General features: G+C 40.3%; 1 protein-coding gene and 1 long non-coding RNA gene across 4 annotated transcripts in view; one reads left to right on the top strand and one right to left on the bottom strand.

The window, feature by feature from the left end:
* Nucleotides 1-17,682, bottom strand: part of LOC138990465 (uncharacterized) — an 87,543-nt gene that overhangs the window by 6,562 nt on the left and 63,299 nt on the right. Inside the window, exon 4 of one of the 3 annotated variants that reach the window (XR_011466611.1) lies at nucleotides 178-350. The exons of 1 other annotated variant lie outside the window; for it this stretch is intronic. This is a non-coding gene — a long non-coding RNA (uncharacterized lncRNA). Of the gene's footprint in view, nucleotides 1-177; nucleotides 351-7,194; nucleotides 8,265-17,682 lie in introns of those variants that run through there. One more of the 3 variants, XR_011466610.1, reaches the window with a different exon arrangement.
* The window catches only part of MPP7 (MAGUK p55 scaffold protein 7), a 225,460-nt gene that overhangs the window by 203,961 nt on the left and 3,817 nt on the right, over nucleotides 1-17,682 (top strand). Inside the window, exons 13-16 of the mRNA XM_070381808.1 lie at nucleotides 6,151-6,231; nucleotides 12,769-12,862; nucleotides 15,025-15,133; nucleotides 16,183-16,326. Coding sequence (XP_070237909.1) covers nucleotides 6,151-6,231; nucleotides 12,769-12,862; nucleotides 15,025-15,133; nucleotides 16,183-16,326 — 428 coding nt within the window. The remainder of the gene's footprint in view (nucleotides 1-6,150; nucleotides 6,232-12,768; nucleotides 12,863-15,024; nucleotides 15,134-16,182; nucleotides 16,327-17,682) is intronic.

Here is a 17,682-nt window from a genome sequence, read left to right as displayed (position 1 = left end):
TACAGTATTGTAAAGTTAAAAAAAAAGAATGGGGTCTCTATTCCCCACAGCTCTCCAGCTCTCCTGAAAGTAAGCCTCTCTGGCCTTTAAAGCCAGAGTTCTGGGGGCTCATCTTCTTATGTAGGACCCCTAGGCTAGGGAGCCGGATGTGGGACCTGGATGTGTTGCTCTTTGGGGAGAACCTCTGCAATTGTAAATTTCCTCCTGTTTGTGGGCCACCTACCTCGGGCGGTGGTCTTGACTGTACCTTGTCTTCACGCCTGCGACCCATCTCGTTGTGGACTTGTTATAACTTTAGTTGTGTAAGGTCTTTTCTGCCCATCTTTAGGTTGTTCTCATTGATGGTTGCCCTGTAAATGGTTGGTAATGTTGGTGTGCTCATGGTGGGCGGTGAGCTCAGTCTTCCTACTCCACCATCTTGACCCCACCCTCCAAAATCTTTCTTTATAAGATAAAAATAAAGGCATTTTTACATTAGTTAATGGGCATATTTTCCTAAATGTAAAGCTTTAAATAGAAATTTTACTAGCATCATTTTATTAACCCCCAAATGGGCTGTATTTCTGTGGCTGAAATGAATGAGCCTTTATATAAAACCACACACAACACATTTGCCTACTCTCAGAAAGGAGTTACTAATTAAATGCATTCAAGTATTGAAAGTAATATGCCTTTCTGAAGAACACAAGACATATTATCACTGCTGTGGTATTCTGGGTGAAAATACATAATAAAATCATAATCTACAGCCAAAAAAGAAAAATATATACCTTTCTAATTATCTTACTTCTCCATTTAATGTATTTTTTATAAGAATTTCAATTAATGCAGATGACTTATGACTTTATTCTTTCTAGAATTTGCATGCAAAATGATTTTCTAAATTCTTATGAGATTAAAAAAAAAACCAGACACTTATTTACGTTTCTGCTTTGAATAGAGTCATTCCTTTGTTTTTAAAGCTAGCAAGCCCATCCACTGTATGAATAACATTTACCACATGCATTCCAAATTAGTGAACTCCAAAATGATTTTTTAATGTGCTTTTTTGGCTTCTCCTTTGATATCATCAGTCCGTTTGATTTTCCTTAGTCCTGAATCAAGAATCTGAATAGACATGCCCTCTGCATGTTGTCCAGACCTGGTATGCTTGTCATCTTCATTAAGTTTAGTTTAGAGTTCTCAGAAGTTCTGCACAGGGTAAGTTTTGAGTTCACCGGATTTGACTTCTGCCATTTTTTGTAGCCTGAGTCTTGTATTCCACAAGTATAACTTTTCATCACTGTTTAAAGTGTGAGGCAACTTGGAATGGGGTGAAAGACTCTGTGAAGTTATGGGTCACAGCTACAAACAGCTGAGCACCTCGTTACCTGAGCCTGTGTCCTGTCAACATTCTTTCGATAAGATGATGGATTGAGTGGAAAGAATGTGGACTCCTGAGCAGACACACAGGCTTCTGAATACCAGCTAAGCCACACTCCAGATGTGCGATCTTGGGAAAATTACTTGCCCTTTCATCATCTCGGTTTTCTCATCTGTAAAGCGAGGATAATAATACCTTTCTTGCAGGGATGTTTTGAAGATTAGTCATGGTGTATGTGAACCACGTGATACAAGCCTGACCTCATTGTATCGTCATCATCTTTGCCTTTCCAAACCCTCCTGTCTGTGATTTAAATATGCGCTATTTAAACTGTCTTCTCTGCTTCTCTTTAGCATGAACAACTACTTGCTCAGTCGTGTCTGACTCTTTGCAACCCCATGGGCTATACAGTCTGTGAAATTCTCCAGGCCAGAATACTGGAGTGGGTAGCCATTCCCTTCTCCAGGAGATCTTCCAAACCCAGGGATCAAACCCAGGTCTCCCACATTGCAGGCGGATTCTTTACCAGCTGAGCCACAAGAGAAGCCCTGGACAACCACAGCTCGACACAAACTCTAGAGTAACTTATTTGTATACATATGTGTCAGTGCATTTCACCAATTGTGATAAAAAATTTATACACTGACAAGCAGATGAATGTGTCTGGTTACAGGTGTATGAATGACCCTAACTCTGTGTGCATCCCTAAGCCAACTGTGGTGTAAGTAGTCTAAATACAAACCATTCAGCTAAAAATGTGAGTGTATGCCCTTCGATCCCTAGAGAAGGAAATGACAACCCACTCCAGTATTCCTGCCTGGAGCATCACATGCACAGAAGAGCCCAGTGGGCTGCAGTCCAGGGGTTGCAAAGAGTTGGATGAGACTGAGCACATGCCCTATGGCAGAGAACAGGGCAGGAGTGTAGATATAAGATGTGATCTTAAGGTCAGGATCTAAAAGAGGAAAACACCTAGAAACTCACTAGTATGGATAACAGAATTGATTCAAGGACCAGGGAGAATGCTGTTTATTGGTCTGCCAGGCAATTTTGTATAAGAGTGATTAAAATTACGTCCCTATTTTAGTTATTTTGTGAGAGTATCCCACACAGTATCCCACCGTGAAGATAATGTCTTCAAATAACCTAATCTAGGGGAAATTTTTAAAATTGTTTGCCACTGCACATTCTTGGCATGGTCCGTGGGTGTGTAATAAAGCAAGGTCCCTAGTAAGAATTAGGTTATAAGGGCTGGAATTGAAAGTAGTCCAAATTTAAGGGTATCACGTTAAAAAGCAGCATACTTTTCCCCCACTAATTCAAACATACCTAGTTTTTTCCTCCAGAGTTAAAATAAATCACTGTGGTTTTTTGGCATGGGTAGAAGAAGAAAGAAAAAAAAGAAAAAATGCTAGACTTTCACTCAGCAAATTAGCTCACACTCTGGGAAGTACTCCAGAACTTAGACCTGCTGAAGGAGCAGTGAATTCATGTCCCCCTTTAGTTCTTGGTGCCTTGGTGGGCAGCAGACAGGCCAGGGCCCACCCACTAGTTAAGTTTTAGTGTTTTCTTTGCTGCTTTTTCATTTTTTTGGCGCATATACAATCAGGTTTGCATCATCCACAAAGCATCGTAAAACCCCTTGCTTTTCTTGTTTTCTGTTTTTATTTAGAGGAGGAAGTTTGAGCACTTACTCAAAATGTTGCTGGTCCTTTCAGAGGAGATAAAACACATCAGCCCATGCATGGTGCCTGGGTTTTGGAGACAACTGATCAGTGCTCATCATTCTTTCTCCCCTCTGCTTCACTCACAGGGAGACCCCCACCTGTACCTCCTATCACACTGTACTCCTTTCCTGAATTTAGGGGGACGGATTTCTGTCCCTTAAACTCAGTGTTGCAGAGGCAAATCCATCACCCTCCCTTCTGCTTGGCTTAAGATTCAGGAGCCAAGTTCAAATGTCAGCTTCACCAACCTCTGTTACGACTTTGAGCATGTTATCTAACCAGCACATCCAGACATTCTAGGTGCAAACACTTCTTCCTTTAACTCCCACACCTTGGGTTCATTTGGCAAATAGTTTTACTTCTGTCACAGCATAATGACTGAAGTGAAGAGTTAGTTGCTCAGTCGTGTCCAACTCTTCGCAACCCCATGGACTGCAGTCCACCAGGTTCCACTGTCCATGGAATTCTCCAAGCAAGAATACTGGAGTGGGTTGCCACACACTTCTCCAGGGAATCTTCCTGACCCAGGGATCAAACCTGGGTCTCCCACATTACAGGCAAATTCTTGACCATCTGAGCCATTAGGTGCTCAGTAATTACTGAATGTAACTGAAATAAATAAAGCAAACTAATAAGTGCCTACATTTTGCCAAAGGAAGCAATTGGTGAACAAACAGATGACATCGCTGAGTCTGTTAGAGGATAAAGACAAGAAGACAACTGCGGCAGAGTGTGATCTATTGATGCGCAAGTACAGGGAGCACAAGAAGATGGCACTCGACCCACATTTAAAGTGTTAGGGGAAAATCCCGCAGCTAAACTGACTCCCGAACAACAGGCATGACTTAGCAGGCCAGGAAAGGACAGGACTGTTTCTGTAAAAGTGAGAGGCACGTGTTGAGGACCCAGCAGCAGAAAGGAGAATTTGCTACATTCCAGGACGTGGTGGGGGGTCTCATGTGGCTGGAGTGTGCGGAGAGAGGTGAGAATGAAGGTTATGGAGAAACACGTGGCTCCCAACATGCAATCTGTGCAGACCTGTCAAAGGATTCATATTTGAGTCTCTTCCCGGTGGAGGAAGAATGGGTGATGCTGGTGAGAAGTGACTAAAGCCTAGAGATGCTGGGACAGGAGTGTGCAGTGACTTGGAGGAGAATATAAGCTTAGGGGGAGGTGTTTTTGAGTTTTCCTGGTCATTCTTATTGTTTTAAGGTATGTGACAATATTAACTTTTTGAGTATTGTTGGAAAAGAGCTTGAAACAGAAAGCCCGAGCGGTGAAGACGCAGGGAGACGTTCCTAAGAGAAGGCGTCGGGCGTGCGCCTGGAGAGAAGGCTGTTGGGGGGCTGCGGCCAGATCTAGATGTGTGTGTTTTCAGGGAGGACTCTGAGGCATGCGTGTGTGGGCATCTCTGTTCTCTGCGTCGCTGAGGTCTCCTGAGCCTGATGTGGTGATGGGAGCCGTAGAAGTTAGGTTCATTCAGCGACAATCTGGAGGGCTGACCTTATGGGGAAGGGAAACAACAGAATATGATTCCTACTCTCACGGTGCCTCTGTTTGGTGGTAGAAAAGAAAGTGAAGCCATTCAGTCGTGTCTGACTCTTTGTGACCCCCTGGACTGTAGCCTACCAGGATCCTCAGTCCATGGGATTTTCCAGGCAAGAATACTGGAGTGGGTTGCCATTTCCTTCTCCAGGGGATCTTCCTGACCCAGGGATCGAACCCGGGTCTCCTGCATTGTGGGCAGACGCTAGGCCATTAAGCAATGCATTCTCCAGTTGTTTGTTATGATTTTTAACTATTATGAGGGAGATGTCAGGATACTCTGATAACTTAAGGATGACACACAGGGGCAGGAGAGACACTCTGAGAAAGGGTTGTTTGAGCAGAACTCTGAAGGATGCATCAGAACTACCTGGGGCTTCTGCACCGCAGGCCAATTCTTTACCCACGGAGCCATTGGGGAAGCCACCTGGGGCTTCAGCTGAAGGGAAGAGTGGAGGTCACTAAACAGACCCTGATGGTAGTGCTGTGGGCAGCTAGCTGTCCAGGGCTTGTGTCCTTCTGACTTTTGATTTCAGACTTGTGTTTGAAACTGCTTTTTGTTTTCTGGCCCCTGTCTCCTAATCATTTCTTGTCACTCTCCCAACCTAGTTATTTTTCTTTGAAGGCAAACTTCACGCATCGTCTCTTCTTCTTCACAGCTTTTACATATGCCTTGTTCGCTCCAGGTTGTTCAGTATGTGCACACTGATTTGAATCTATAAGGTCTATGCTTCCCTGCTGGCTCAGACAGTAAAGAATCCACCTGCAATGCAGGAGATCTGGGTACGATCCCTGGGTTGGGAAGATCCCCTGGAGGAGGGCATGGCAACCCACTCCACTTGGTGGGCTACAGTCCACGGGGTCGCAAAGAGTCAGACACCACTGAGCGACTAAGCACACAGCACAGCACAAGGTCTATGTAAGTTTTCAAAGACTTAGGGACCAACTGAGAATATACAGGGTTGCAGAGGGTCTTAACATGGTGCTGACAGTTGTGCAAATTTAAAATGGATAGCCAGGTTTGCACCTAAAATCAAGGTTCAAAGATTTTCTTTTTTGAAGATCAAAAAATATTTAAAATTGAAGGGATCCCTATCCAGACTGTGTAATTCCACTTTGTTTAAAGGTGAACGCATTTTTTAACCTCTTCTGGATACTGTTACCTGTTAATGTACTCAAACATTCTTGAGTATGTTTCATTGAAAACAAAGATTTCTAATCTTTTTAATGGCAAGGTGGGAATTTAAATTTGAAAAGTAGAAAAGTGAAATACAAAAAATAATAATTAAAAAATAAAAAGTAGAAAAACCACCAGATAACTCCTAGCTTTTTCTTATGTACAGGTAACTCCCTAGTTTTTTCTTACGTACGACTTGACTAGAGATCATCTCTTTACTTGGGATGCATATGAAGTTGGATACACATTTTCAGTCTGTCTCATGGATTCAGGTCAGTTGTGGGAATGTTTCTATGGTGTTTTGTTGAGGGATGAATTTCTATTTTCCTGTCTTTCAGGTCCCGTCGGAGTAGGTTTGAATGAACTGAAACGAAAGCTGCTGATCAGTGACACACAGCACTACGGCGTGACAGTGCCCCGTAAGTTCTGTACTGTTTGACGCTGCGCACGCTGGCCCAGCACTTACACGCATGCGTGCTGCAGGCTGGCTGCCAGCATTCACAGCTAGTCCTAACCCCAGCCCCGGGGAGGACAGAGTGACCTTATCCACATTTTACAGAGGAGGAAACTGAGGCCTGAAAGTTCAGGGAAAAGCCCCAGATTACACAGGCAAGGTATTTGTTGATTTCAGCTTCCCACTCAGTTTTTATGGTGAATTTTAGTGCATGTATGACATTAATTATTACTTAAACGTTTTCTTCTAAACAGAAGTGTATTCTACTTCTTTAATTTCCAGAGTTTTCGACAAGCTTTAAGACTAGAAGGACCTAACTACAGAGAGCTAAAGGAGGCTTCTTGTAATATAAATGTTTCTTAATTACTTTTCATATTGTAGTCATTGACATATAGTAAAATGAGCTTTTGATGGCCATATAATCTGAATGTGGTAGGCTTCTTTTCAGTATAGAGAATAAGATCTGTTTTTAGAAAACTGGTTTTCACAGGCATGCTTACAAATGAAACATCATCCTGGAAGCATTTTGATATTCAGAATAAATGCCATTTAACTACTTAATAGTTTGTTATCAGGGAGCCATCTAAAAGACTAGATTGAAATGTTGGCTTTTTAAGTGGTTTTAGTAATGTTTAAAAAAAAAGTTGTATATTGCCCTTAGCAGTGTTCTCCAATTTTGGACGAGTTTGACTTTATTTTAAAATTATAGTTTTCTGTAACCTCATTACTACATTTTTCCAAGTTATTGTTTATAATCATTTTCAGCCATAAGTTATAGGGTTGCTAATTTCTACCAAAAGAGATGAAAGTAAAGGAAAAATGGAAACATGTAATTAAACAGTTTCTTTTTATTTTTCCTTTAATTATGCACTACTCTCACAAAAGCTGGATTGTAATATGCAAGTCATTAGAAAATCTTGAAAAACAATTAATAAGCTTACAGATGAGTGATTACAGATAAATCCTAGAGAAAAACAGATTACAAAGGGAAAAAAATTAATAATTTACTAGTTTCTTCATTGCCTTTGTCTTATTTTGTCCTCCCAACAATGGTATAAGATGGTCAATATCCCCATTTCACAGAGGAGGAAATAGGTAAAAAGGATAATTTGACTTATCCAGAAGTTCTGTAGGCAATAATCGCACTTGATTTGAAACCAGTTTTCATGTTCTTCCTCCCACATGACACTACACAAGCCTTTCCAGCTCCAGATCCTCTTTACTGTAGCCCAATGAGTGTGTGTGCACTAAGTCACTTCAGTCGTGTCCAACTGTGTGCCACCCTATGAACTGTAGCCCGCCAGGCTCCCCTGTCCATGGGATTCTCCCGGCAAGAACATTAGAATGGGTTGCCATGCCCTCCTCCAGGGGATCTCCCTGACCCAGGGATTGAACTCACGTCTCTTATATCTCCTGCATTGGCAGGCGGGTTCTTTACCACTAGCACCACCTAGAGTAAAAACTAACTTCTTTTGAAGAGGATAAATCTTAACAAGAGTGTCTATCAAATGTAACCCTCCCCAGTAGTTTTGGGTGGTTCAGATGGTAAATAATCCACCTGCAATGCAGGAGACCCAGGTTCAATCCCTGGGTCGGGAAGATCCCCTGGAGAAGGAAATGGCAACCCACTCCAGTATTCTTGCCTGGAGAATTCCATGGACAGAGGAGCCTGATGGGCTACAGTTCATGGGGTCACAAAGAGTCACCACAGCACCTTGGACTCAGTCTATCCATCTATTAAAATATTATCTACATCTAAAGTTGTTATAGAAATGAACAACATCCAGAAATGTTCTAGGGCTGAGACTCGCCAAAGAAATCCCTAAAGGAGTAATTATCCTTCTTAAACAGGTGCTAATGTCAAAAGACCCCCAGAACAATGTTTTCCATACTTGCCTGATAATAAGAATCCCTTGAGATTCCAGAGAGATTCTCCTTCTGGAGATCTGACAGAATTCCTGAAAATCTGTGTTCACAGCCAGCATCCCGGGTGATTCACTGTATTAGACATGTGTGGGAAATACAGCTGTAGTATCAAGTGTGGATGATTTAATTAAAGAAGATATTTTTAAGAGCAGTTTTAGAATTTTAGATAGGTTTGGGCTCCCTAGGTGGCACTTGTGGTAAAGAATCTGCCAGCTGATGGTTGGGAAGCTCCCCTGGAGGAAGAAATGGCAACCCACTCCAGTATTCTTGCCTGGAGAATCCCATGGACAAAGGAGCCTCGAGCTACAGTCCATGGAGTCTCAGAGAGTTGGACACAACTGAAGCGACTCAACACGCAGCAGGTAAAAGACTTTATTAGGCAGAGTCATGATTATTTAGAGAAAAATTGCTTTGATTATACCACCAGTATTCTGTTTGATGTTTAACTCCATAATCTCCATTCCCACACCCCTTTTTCATCCTTTATATTGGTGATTTTCTCTTTTTATCTTGATCAGTGTGACTCAGTTTTTTAAAATTGTTTTCCTTTATTGTTTTCTAAAAATATTTTTTTTAATTTCTGCTCTTTACTATTTTACATGTGAAAAGAATGTGTATTCTGCTGTTACTGGATGTGATGTTACGTGGACATTAACTAGACCCAGGAAGTTGGTAGTGGTGTTCAGATCACCTGTGTCTTGCTGACATTTTGTCTAGTCCTATCAAATGTTGCAAGAGGGGCACTGAAATCTCTTACTCTGATTGTGAGATTGTCCACTTCTCCATTTAACTCAGTCCAATTTTGCTTTGTTATTACGTATGTCGGAGAAGGCAATGGCAACCCACTCCAGTACTCTTGCCTGGAAAATCCCATGGACAGCTGAGCCTGGTAGGCTGCAGTCCATGGGGTCGCTAAGAGTCGGATACGACTGAGCGACTTCACTTTCACTTTTCACTTTCATGCACTGGAGAAGGAAATGGCAACCCACTCCAGTGTTCTTGCCTGGAGAATCCTAGGGACAGGGGAGCTTGGTGGGCTGCCGTCTTTGGGGTCGCACAGAATGCATTTATCTTTTATCATTTAAAATATTCTTTTTTTCCTTGAGGTATCTTATCTAAGTAGCCACTTCAGCCTTCTTATGCTTACTGTTTACATGGTATATAATCTTCTATTTATTATCAACATATCTGTGTCTTTATATTTAATGTGTCTTTCCTATAGGCTTGTAGACAGTATGTACTGGGATCTTGCTTTTTCACCCATTCTATGGCTCTCTGCCTTTTAATAGAAATATATAGACCATTAACATTTTTTGAATTGATGAAATGATTTAAGCCACACTTTTATTATTTGTTTTCCGTTTATTCCCTTTGTTTTTTAATCCTTGTCTACTTTGTGAGGGTGGTATTTGAATGTTCTTTAGTATTCCATTTTAATTTACCTAGTGGCTCTCTGCTTATATCTCTTTGCATTGCTTTTTTACTGGTTGCTCTAGGGATTACAATATGCATATATCTGACCATTCACAGTTTAAGTAACTTTGTGACATTTTACATAAAATATAGAAACCTTGAAATTATATAAGTCCCTATACCTCCACTTCTTTTTGTGTAGTTGTCAAATGTATTATATTTGCATACATTGAAAACTCCACCAGATAATATTGTAACTTTCTCTTTAAATCTGCTTTATGTATTTTAAAGAACTTAAGCAGAAAAAAGTAGACTTCTGTTTTTACTCAACTATGAATTCTTCCTATTCTTTATTCATTTCTGAAGATATGCTTCCTTCTTAACATTTCCTTTCAGTCTGAAAAAGTTCCTTGAATATTTCCTTTAGCACAGATCTGCTGATGAATTCTACTAGTTTTCCTTCATGCAAGAACGTCTTTATTTTGCCTTTAATCCTGCAAGGTATTTTGGTCAAAGGTCTTTTCTTTTAGTACCTTAAAGATGTAATTTCATTGATGTTTTATGCATATGGTAAGAAATCTGTAGTCATTGAACTCACGTATCTATTCCCCGTGTATGTACTGTGATTTTGTTTTTGTTGTTTTCTAGATGCTTTCAAGACTTTTTCTTTACTTTTCTTTCACTTTGAGTTGTTTGGATGTGCTACGTCCAAGCATTACTGTCTTTGAATTTTTTCTGTTTGGGATTTGTTGAGTTCTGAAATTTGTAAAATGTATGTCTTTAATCAGATTTTAGCAGTTTGGGACGTTATTTCTTCAAATACTTTTTAAAGCCTCAGTCTTTCCGGCATCCCCATTACACATCTGTTTGACATTTCAGTCAACATTTTCATACAGGTCTCTAGGGTTCCATTTATATTTTTTTTCAATTTTCTTTCTCTTGGTTGCCCAGATTTTATAGTTCCTATTGATCTGTCTTCAAGTTCACTGGCTATTTTCCCTGTCATCTCCATTCTGCTATTGAGCCTATCTAGTGGTTGGTTTTTGTAAAATATATTTCAGTTCTAAAATTTCCATTGTTTTCTTCTTTATAGTTTCTATTTCTTTGCTAAGAATTCATGTTTTCATTCATTTCAGGTGTGTTTTCCTTTACCTTATGAAGCATAGTTGCAATAGTTGCTTTAAAGTCTTTGATAATTCTAACTTCTTGGTCATTCAGGGCTGCCTTCTATTATCTTTCCCTTTGAGAAGTAAATGCCCTTTTTTTTTTTTTCCAGTTCTTTTCTGTTGAATAATATAAAATTGCATTCTGGATATTATGAATGCTATGTTGTATTGACTTCAGGTCCTGTTATAATATTCTGAAAAATGGTAATGTTTATTATAGTAAGCAAGTAACCAACTAGTTTATGTTTAGACCATAAGTTTTATCTCATTTTCTATAAATTATGGTTTAAATCTCACTTCAACTCTCTAAGCTTTGCTTTGTTGGTTTGAGTCTGCCCTGTCTTGTGCAGTTAAGGGATCAGTCTGCAACTTTCGTGAATAGTGCAGGTCTTAGCTCCACTCTCTATGCCTTCTGTACATTGGTTTGGGCATGTTCTGTGCTTCTACTTGTGGGCTAGGCTGAAGCTTGTGTATTCTAATCTTTGTTGTTGTTTGTTGTTAAGTCGTGTCAGACTTTTGCAACTGCATGGATGGTAGCCCACCAGGCTCCTCGGTCTATGGGATTTCCCAGGCAAGGATACTGGAATGAGTTGCTATTTCCTCCTCCAGGGGATCTTCCTGATCAGGGATTGAACCTGGGTCTCCTGCTTGGCAGGCAGATTGATTATCACCAAGCCCACTGGGAAGTGATTCTAATCTTAGTTCACTTCTTAAAACTTTGCTGGTTGGAGTCTGGGCTTCATGTGCACAGCTTAGGGGTTATTCTTAGATTAGTGTTGATTTCTTCACAGAATTGGGAGTATTTCCTTCTCCAGCTTTCTCCCTTCCTGGATTCCTTGCACACTCTTCAACGTACAGGGGAGTTTTCTTCCTGGTTCTTTTCACCAAAAAGTCAGAGCTTCTGTTGGAATTTAGACACACATTCCTCCATACTACTCTGTGAACAAGCCCACCCATAGGGCAAAGTGAAAGAAAGTGAAGTCACTCAGTCATGTCCGACTCTTTGCAGCCCCATGGACTGTAGCCTACCAGGCTCCTCCGTCCATGGAATTTTCCAGGGAAGAGTACTGGAGTGGCTTGGCATTTCCTTCTCCAGGGGATCTTCCCAACCCAGGGATCGAACCCGGGTCTCCCTCATTGCAGGCAGATGCTTTACCATCTGAGCCACCAGGGAAGTCCCCCATAGGGCAAAGCTAAAGGGAAATAAAAGGTAAACTCTCCCTTACTGAGGCTGACTCTCTTCCACAGTCTACCTGCTTTGTTTGTTTTCTAAATGCTCAAAACAAAAATAGATGTTTTGGGTTCAGAGTTTTTAGTTGTAATCAGGAGGGATGGACTGCAATCAGTTTTATACTTGCCACCTCAGCACTGCAATTCCTCAGGGTTTTACTTTTGTTTTTAAAGTTAATACTGTATTTTCTGCTCCATTATAATTCAGTAGCAAATAATTAGGCAAAATCACTAAAAAGTTTAGAAGTTCACTTGTATTTCAAGAAGATATTTATAATTTTGCAAAGGAGAAGTGAATAGAGGTCTTTGATTAGTAAAGCAAACATTAATGGCATACCCTATGTACCATGTGTAAAATAAAATAATTTCAGAGTTTACCTTTCAACCTAGTGAGCAGTAAACTTGCTTCAATGAATAAAGAATCAATAAAAGATGATAATAAGCATATTATTTGCAAAAAAGGAAATTTTTCCTTGAGTTTAAATACCATTTTATTAATTAACATATTAATGCCCCTTCAGAATAATTAATGGCATAAACACAATGCAATTCAATATTTAATCCACCCTCAAGTCAATATAACTTTAGTATTAGTGGAAAAACTGAATTAATGGGATTCCTATATTTTATTAGCTAATGTGCTTTTTTTAAGTTTTAAATCTTATTTACGAAAAATCCTTTAATCAAATACATAATTTCTTTTTTAGTATTTCTCTTAGGGTGGATGATGTAGATACTCTTTTGAACTCTTTTTAATTAAATCACAGATACCACCAGACCAAGAAGAAGCCAGGAGAGTGATGGTGTTGAATATATTTTCATTTCCAAGCATTTGTTTGAGACAGATGTACAAAATAACAAGTATGTGGAAGTTTTTTTTAAGAATTTTCATGAAACTACTGTTTTTAAGCATGTGGCCATATATGTGGTTATAAGCAATTCCATTTGAAGTGAATTTTCACTTTTATAATATTTGAAACTGATAAAATATAATTCAATTAATGGTTATTACTAACCTTTGCCTTTAACTTTTCAATAACCTAGAGCTGTTGTGTATCAGGTTAAGTTCAATGTGTAGGGATTATTTTGAAGAGTAAGGGAATGTAGCTAGTGTATTCCTGTCACGTCTTCCCACCCCGCTATGCTATGCTATGCTAAGTCACTTCAGTCGTGTCCGACTCTGTGTGACCCCATAGACGGCAGCCCACCAGGCTCCCCCGTCCCTGGGATTCTCCAGGCAAGAACACTGGAGTGGGTTGCCCTTGCCTTCTCCAATGCATGAAAGTGAAAAGTGAAAGTGAAGTCGCTCAGTCGTGTCCGACTTTTAGCAACCTCATGGACTGCAGCCTACCAGGCTCCTCCGTCCATGGGATTCTCCAGGCAAGAACACTGGAGTGGGTTGCCATTTCCTTCTCCAGTGCGTGAAAGTGAAAAGTGAAAGTGAAGTTGCTCAGTCGTGTCGGACTCTTAGTGACCCCATGGACCACAGCCTACCAGGCTCCTCCATCCATGGGATTTTCCAGGCAAGAGTACTGGAGTGGGGTGCCATTGCCTTCTCCATCCCACCCCACTAACTGAATCTTAACATAGAATTTGGGTAGAAGTTTATTTTAAAAACTAGTAACTGTGTAATAGATCCCTAGATATGATCTCGGGTGGCCTTGGCCTGTAATGACTTGAAGCGGGGCTTCGTTCCCAGCCAGAAATGGGGCTGGGTCATGATGGTGAAGGCAGCAGATGGTAGCCACTAGACCAATGGTCAGTGACAAGGGCCCTGGCCCTTTGGCTTTGCGGAAAAGAATTTCCACAAAGACGGAAAGTAGTGAAGCAACTGAAGTATTTATTAACAGGAAAAAAAGAGTACAGTATGAAGTGTGGACAGAAACGAGTGGCCTGAGAGACAGTCGCTGAGCTGCACCCTCGTGGCAGTCTGAATTACTTTTATGGAGTTTTCTTCTGGGTTTCCTTTGACTAATCATTTTGATTTGCCTGGTGCACAGTCCATATTTGGTGTATCTCAGGATCCTTCCATGTGTGCACATGCATCTCTTAGCCAAGATGGATCCTACCACAAAGACATATGGGTGGGGAACATCCCTTAACATAACTCCCCTTTGGCCTCCAAGGAGCCTTTTTTGCACGTGTATGGTCAGGGAGGTTTCCTGACTTTGAGAAATATGTCATCTGGGCAGGGCCCAGACTCCTTCCTCCCTTAATTGCCCTGCTATTCTCCTCTGGAGTTACAGTCAATAGGGAATGAATCTCCCAATCTCTTTATGCTGATGGGGGCCGAGAGGGGGTGGGGATGGGGGGTGTGGGTAGGGCCCATCTACCTCCTGCCTCAGTTCCAGCATTTGCCACCTACCTCTGTCTCTCATTAGCTTTTCAAAAAGTTAAATAAAAAATAATGTTAATCATCTTGCTTAGACCATATCTTCTAGCAAGCCCTAAGTCTCCTACCCTCAGGTTTTCCATTTGCTTAAGGATGAATGTTTTAGGCTATCAGGGAGCAATGTGTGTATTAATGCAAGATTGTGGGATTTTATTGAAACATCAAAATGCTTTTTCATGTTTGGCACAGTGATTTTGAGTTTTTATAGCACGTGATCAGCCACCCTGGTTCCATTAGCCACCAGCCAGTCCCTCCTCTTATGCTAAAGCTGAGCTTGGTTACTCTTTCGTGTGTAGTGAAATTTCAGTAGTTTCTATTGTTTGGTTTATTCACTGTTTTATTGCATTGCATTAGCTCTGAAAAAGAGGTGATGGAAAACATTAGTACTGCTGGACTAAAGTACTTCTTTCTGCTTAAGTGTAATACAAGCAAGTGTTACTGATTTGAAAAAGTAAAATAGAAGATTTTTTAGAAATTGACATTCTGAAGTACTTGGACCTAGTTATTTTATTAAAAACAGTTTGAAAATTACATGTTCAGCAAAACATCTTTTATATATATGAATTATGTCTGCCATATATATATGTGTGTATATATACATGTAATTCACAAATGATTCTAATTTCTACAGGTTTATTGAATATGGTGAATATAAAAACAACTATTATGGCACAAGTATAGACTCAGTTCGGTCTGTCCTGGCTAAAAACAAAGTTTGTTTGTTGGATGTTCAGCCTCATGTAAGTGAACAGTGACCTAGTCAACACACTTCTAGCCCATCTGAGCATTTCATTAGAGGGTAAATCTGAAATCTACTCACTTTTGGCATTTAGGTGCCTTTCCTAAGGTGACAAAAGCATTTAAATGTAATTTGAGATGGCTCTGTTGGAAAAAAAAAAAAAAAAATGTTTTTAGAAGCCTGGAGATGTGTTTGTAACTCTTAGATTCAGTGTTTGCCAAGTATAATGACTCTTATTTATTCTATGTATTTTATATATAAAAATATATTACATTGTATGTATAATGTATTCTCCTATATGTATTATAAGTGTTCATAATTGTTGGCAATGGACATTTTGGTTCTTGGTCCTCTTTCATGGATTTTGGATCTATAATTAGCCTAGAAATGTAAAACCCTGGCAAGAGCCGTGGGCATCTCACAGGAGTTGTACAGCTGCCGGGTAGAGCTCACCTGGCACCCTGGGGACTCGGTACAGGTGGATTGAGAGACGGTGGATGAAGCAGCTCACTTTCCTGTCTCAACATAGACCACCTCCATCACCCCCCCCACCCCCTCCCTGCAGAGGCCCACCCACAGCATGCTCCTTACTACCCGGGAGCAGTGCTGACTTAAAAGCAGGAGACTTGCCCCTGAAGGGGACTCCAAAGGCAGGATGAAAGAGAAGGGACACCTCATTCTGAGAGCAGGAGGAGGCTTAGATGGCATGGCTGGAAGACTTGCATGAAAGACAGTTAACTCATAGTGTCTTTTGGGTATTAAATCTAAGAACTAGCTTTCTGGTATTTTTAGCTGCTTCTCCTCAGGATTTAATGATGGCATATTTCAAAGCATTTTAAAGACAGGTTACATTCTCCATTTGTCCAGAGGTATCTAGTAACATTTAATTGTCAACAAATGATTGAACAATAATATAGTGAAAGGCCTGCTAACCTTAATTAGGAAATAATTTTAAGGAATTTTCTCCTTAGAAAGAAAATTCAGTTTTACTACAAAACATACTCCTGATATTATGAAGAAATGAAAGAAAATGTATTTCCTTCCTTGCAGACAGTGAAGCACTTAAGGACACTAGAATTTAAGCCGTTTGTGATATTTATAAAGCCTCCATCAATAGAGCGTTTGAGGGAGACAAGAAAAAATGCAAAGATTATCTCAAGCAGAGATGACCAAGGTGCTGCGAAGCCCTTTACAGTGAGTATGAGGATACTTTACTGAAAATACATAAGCAGGAGTTAAAGTCATATATGCAGTAGTGACCACATTAAGGAGACTGAGAGATGAGGCTGTGGTCCAAACATCCAGGCAGGACAGAACTGCATTTGGGTACATACATTTTAAGTGATTGCCCTGATTGTTTTTTCTGCTGTTGTGAACGGATCTTCATATTACATTGACTCAAAAACTATTTTGTATGCTTTTATGCATACTTATAAAATTTCTGAAGGCACATGTAAAAAAACCACTGAGTTTTCAACTAGCCTTATTTTTAAAGGGGAAAATACCGGTCGGTTACTATTACTCATTAATAGTCTAGATGAAGATTTAATAATTTGCCTTTTGTACCAACATCATATATAGCATAATAAAAGAAAAAGCATCATTTGGGGTATAGGACAAATAGACTTGTAGTGTTCAATTTGTATTTCCTTTGACTATTGTTAGAAATGGCACCTGAAACTTTCACAACATTGTTGATGGGCTGTACTCCAATATAAAATAAAAGGTTTAAAAAAGAAATCACAGCTGTGGTGGGTTAATGATTAGAATGACTGGCATGGTCTCTGTTTTTTAACCTTGAGACAGTGTATTATACTTTAGGATCAAGAGAATGGCAGAAGCATTTTTCCCCTCCCTCTTTTAAGTAACTCATCTTTAACCTTCAGTTCAGTTCAGTCGCTCAGTCATGTCTGACTCTCTGCGAACCCATGAATCGCAGCACGCCAGGCCTCCCTGTCCATCACCAACTCCTGGAGTTCATTCAGACTCACGTCCATCGAGTCAGTGATGCCATCTAGCCATCTCATCCTCTGCCGTCCCCTTTTCCTCCTGCCCCCAATCCCTCCCAGCATCAGAGTCTTTTCCAATGAGTCAACTCTTCGCATGAGGTGGCCAAAGTACTGGAGTTTCAGCTTTAGCATCATTCCTTCCAAAGAAATCCCAGGGCTGATCTCCTTCAGAATGGACTGGTTGGACCTCCTTGCAGTCCAAGGGACTCTCAAGAGTCTTCTCCAACACCACAGTTCAAAAGCATCAATTCTTCGGCACTCAGCCTTCTTCACAGTCCAACTCTCACATCCATACATAACCACAGGAAAAACCACAGCCTTGACTAGACGGACCTTTGTTAGCAAAGTAATGGCTCTGCTTTTTAATATGCTATCTAGGTGGGTCATAACTTTTCTTCCAAGTCCATATTAATGTATAAACTATTAATTGTGGGTATCAAATACACATGATGTTTTTGATTTCCAGTATTTTTAAAATATCTTTTTTTCTAAAGTACTGACAGTATACAACCATACGAAGTAGGTACTGTTATATGATGTT

This window comes from Bos mutus, chromosome 13 (assembly GCF_027580195.1).
Source record: "Bos mutus isolate GX-2022 chromosome 13, NWIPB_WYAK_1.1, whole genome shotgun sequence".
Taxonomy (NCBI): Eukaryota; Metazoa; Chordata; class Mammalia; order Artiodactyla; family Bovidae; genus Bos; species Bos mutus.
Note: the sequence above shows the minus strand (reverse complement) of the source record. Positions and strands in the feature narration are given on the sequence as shown.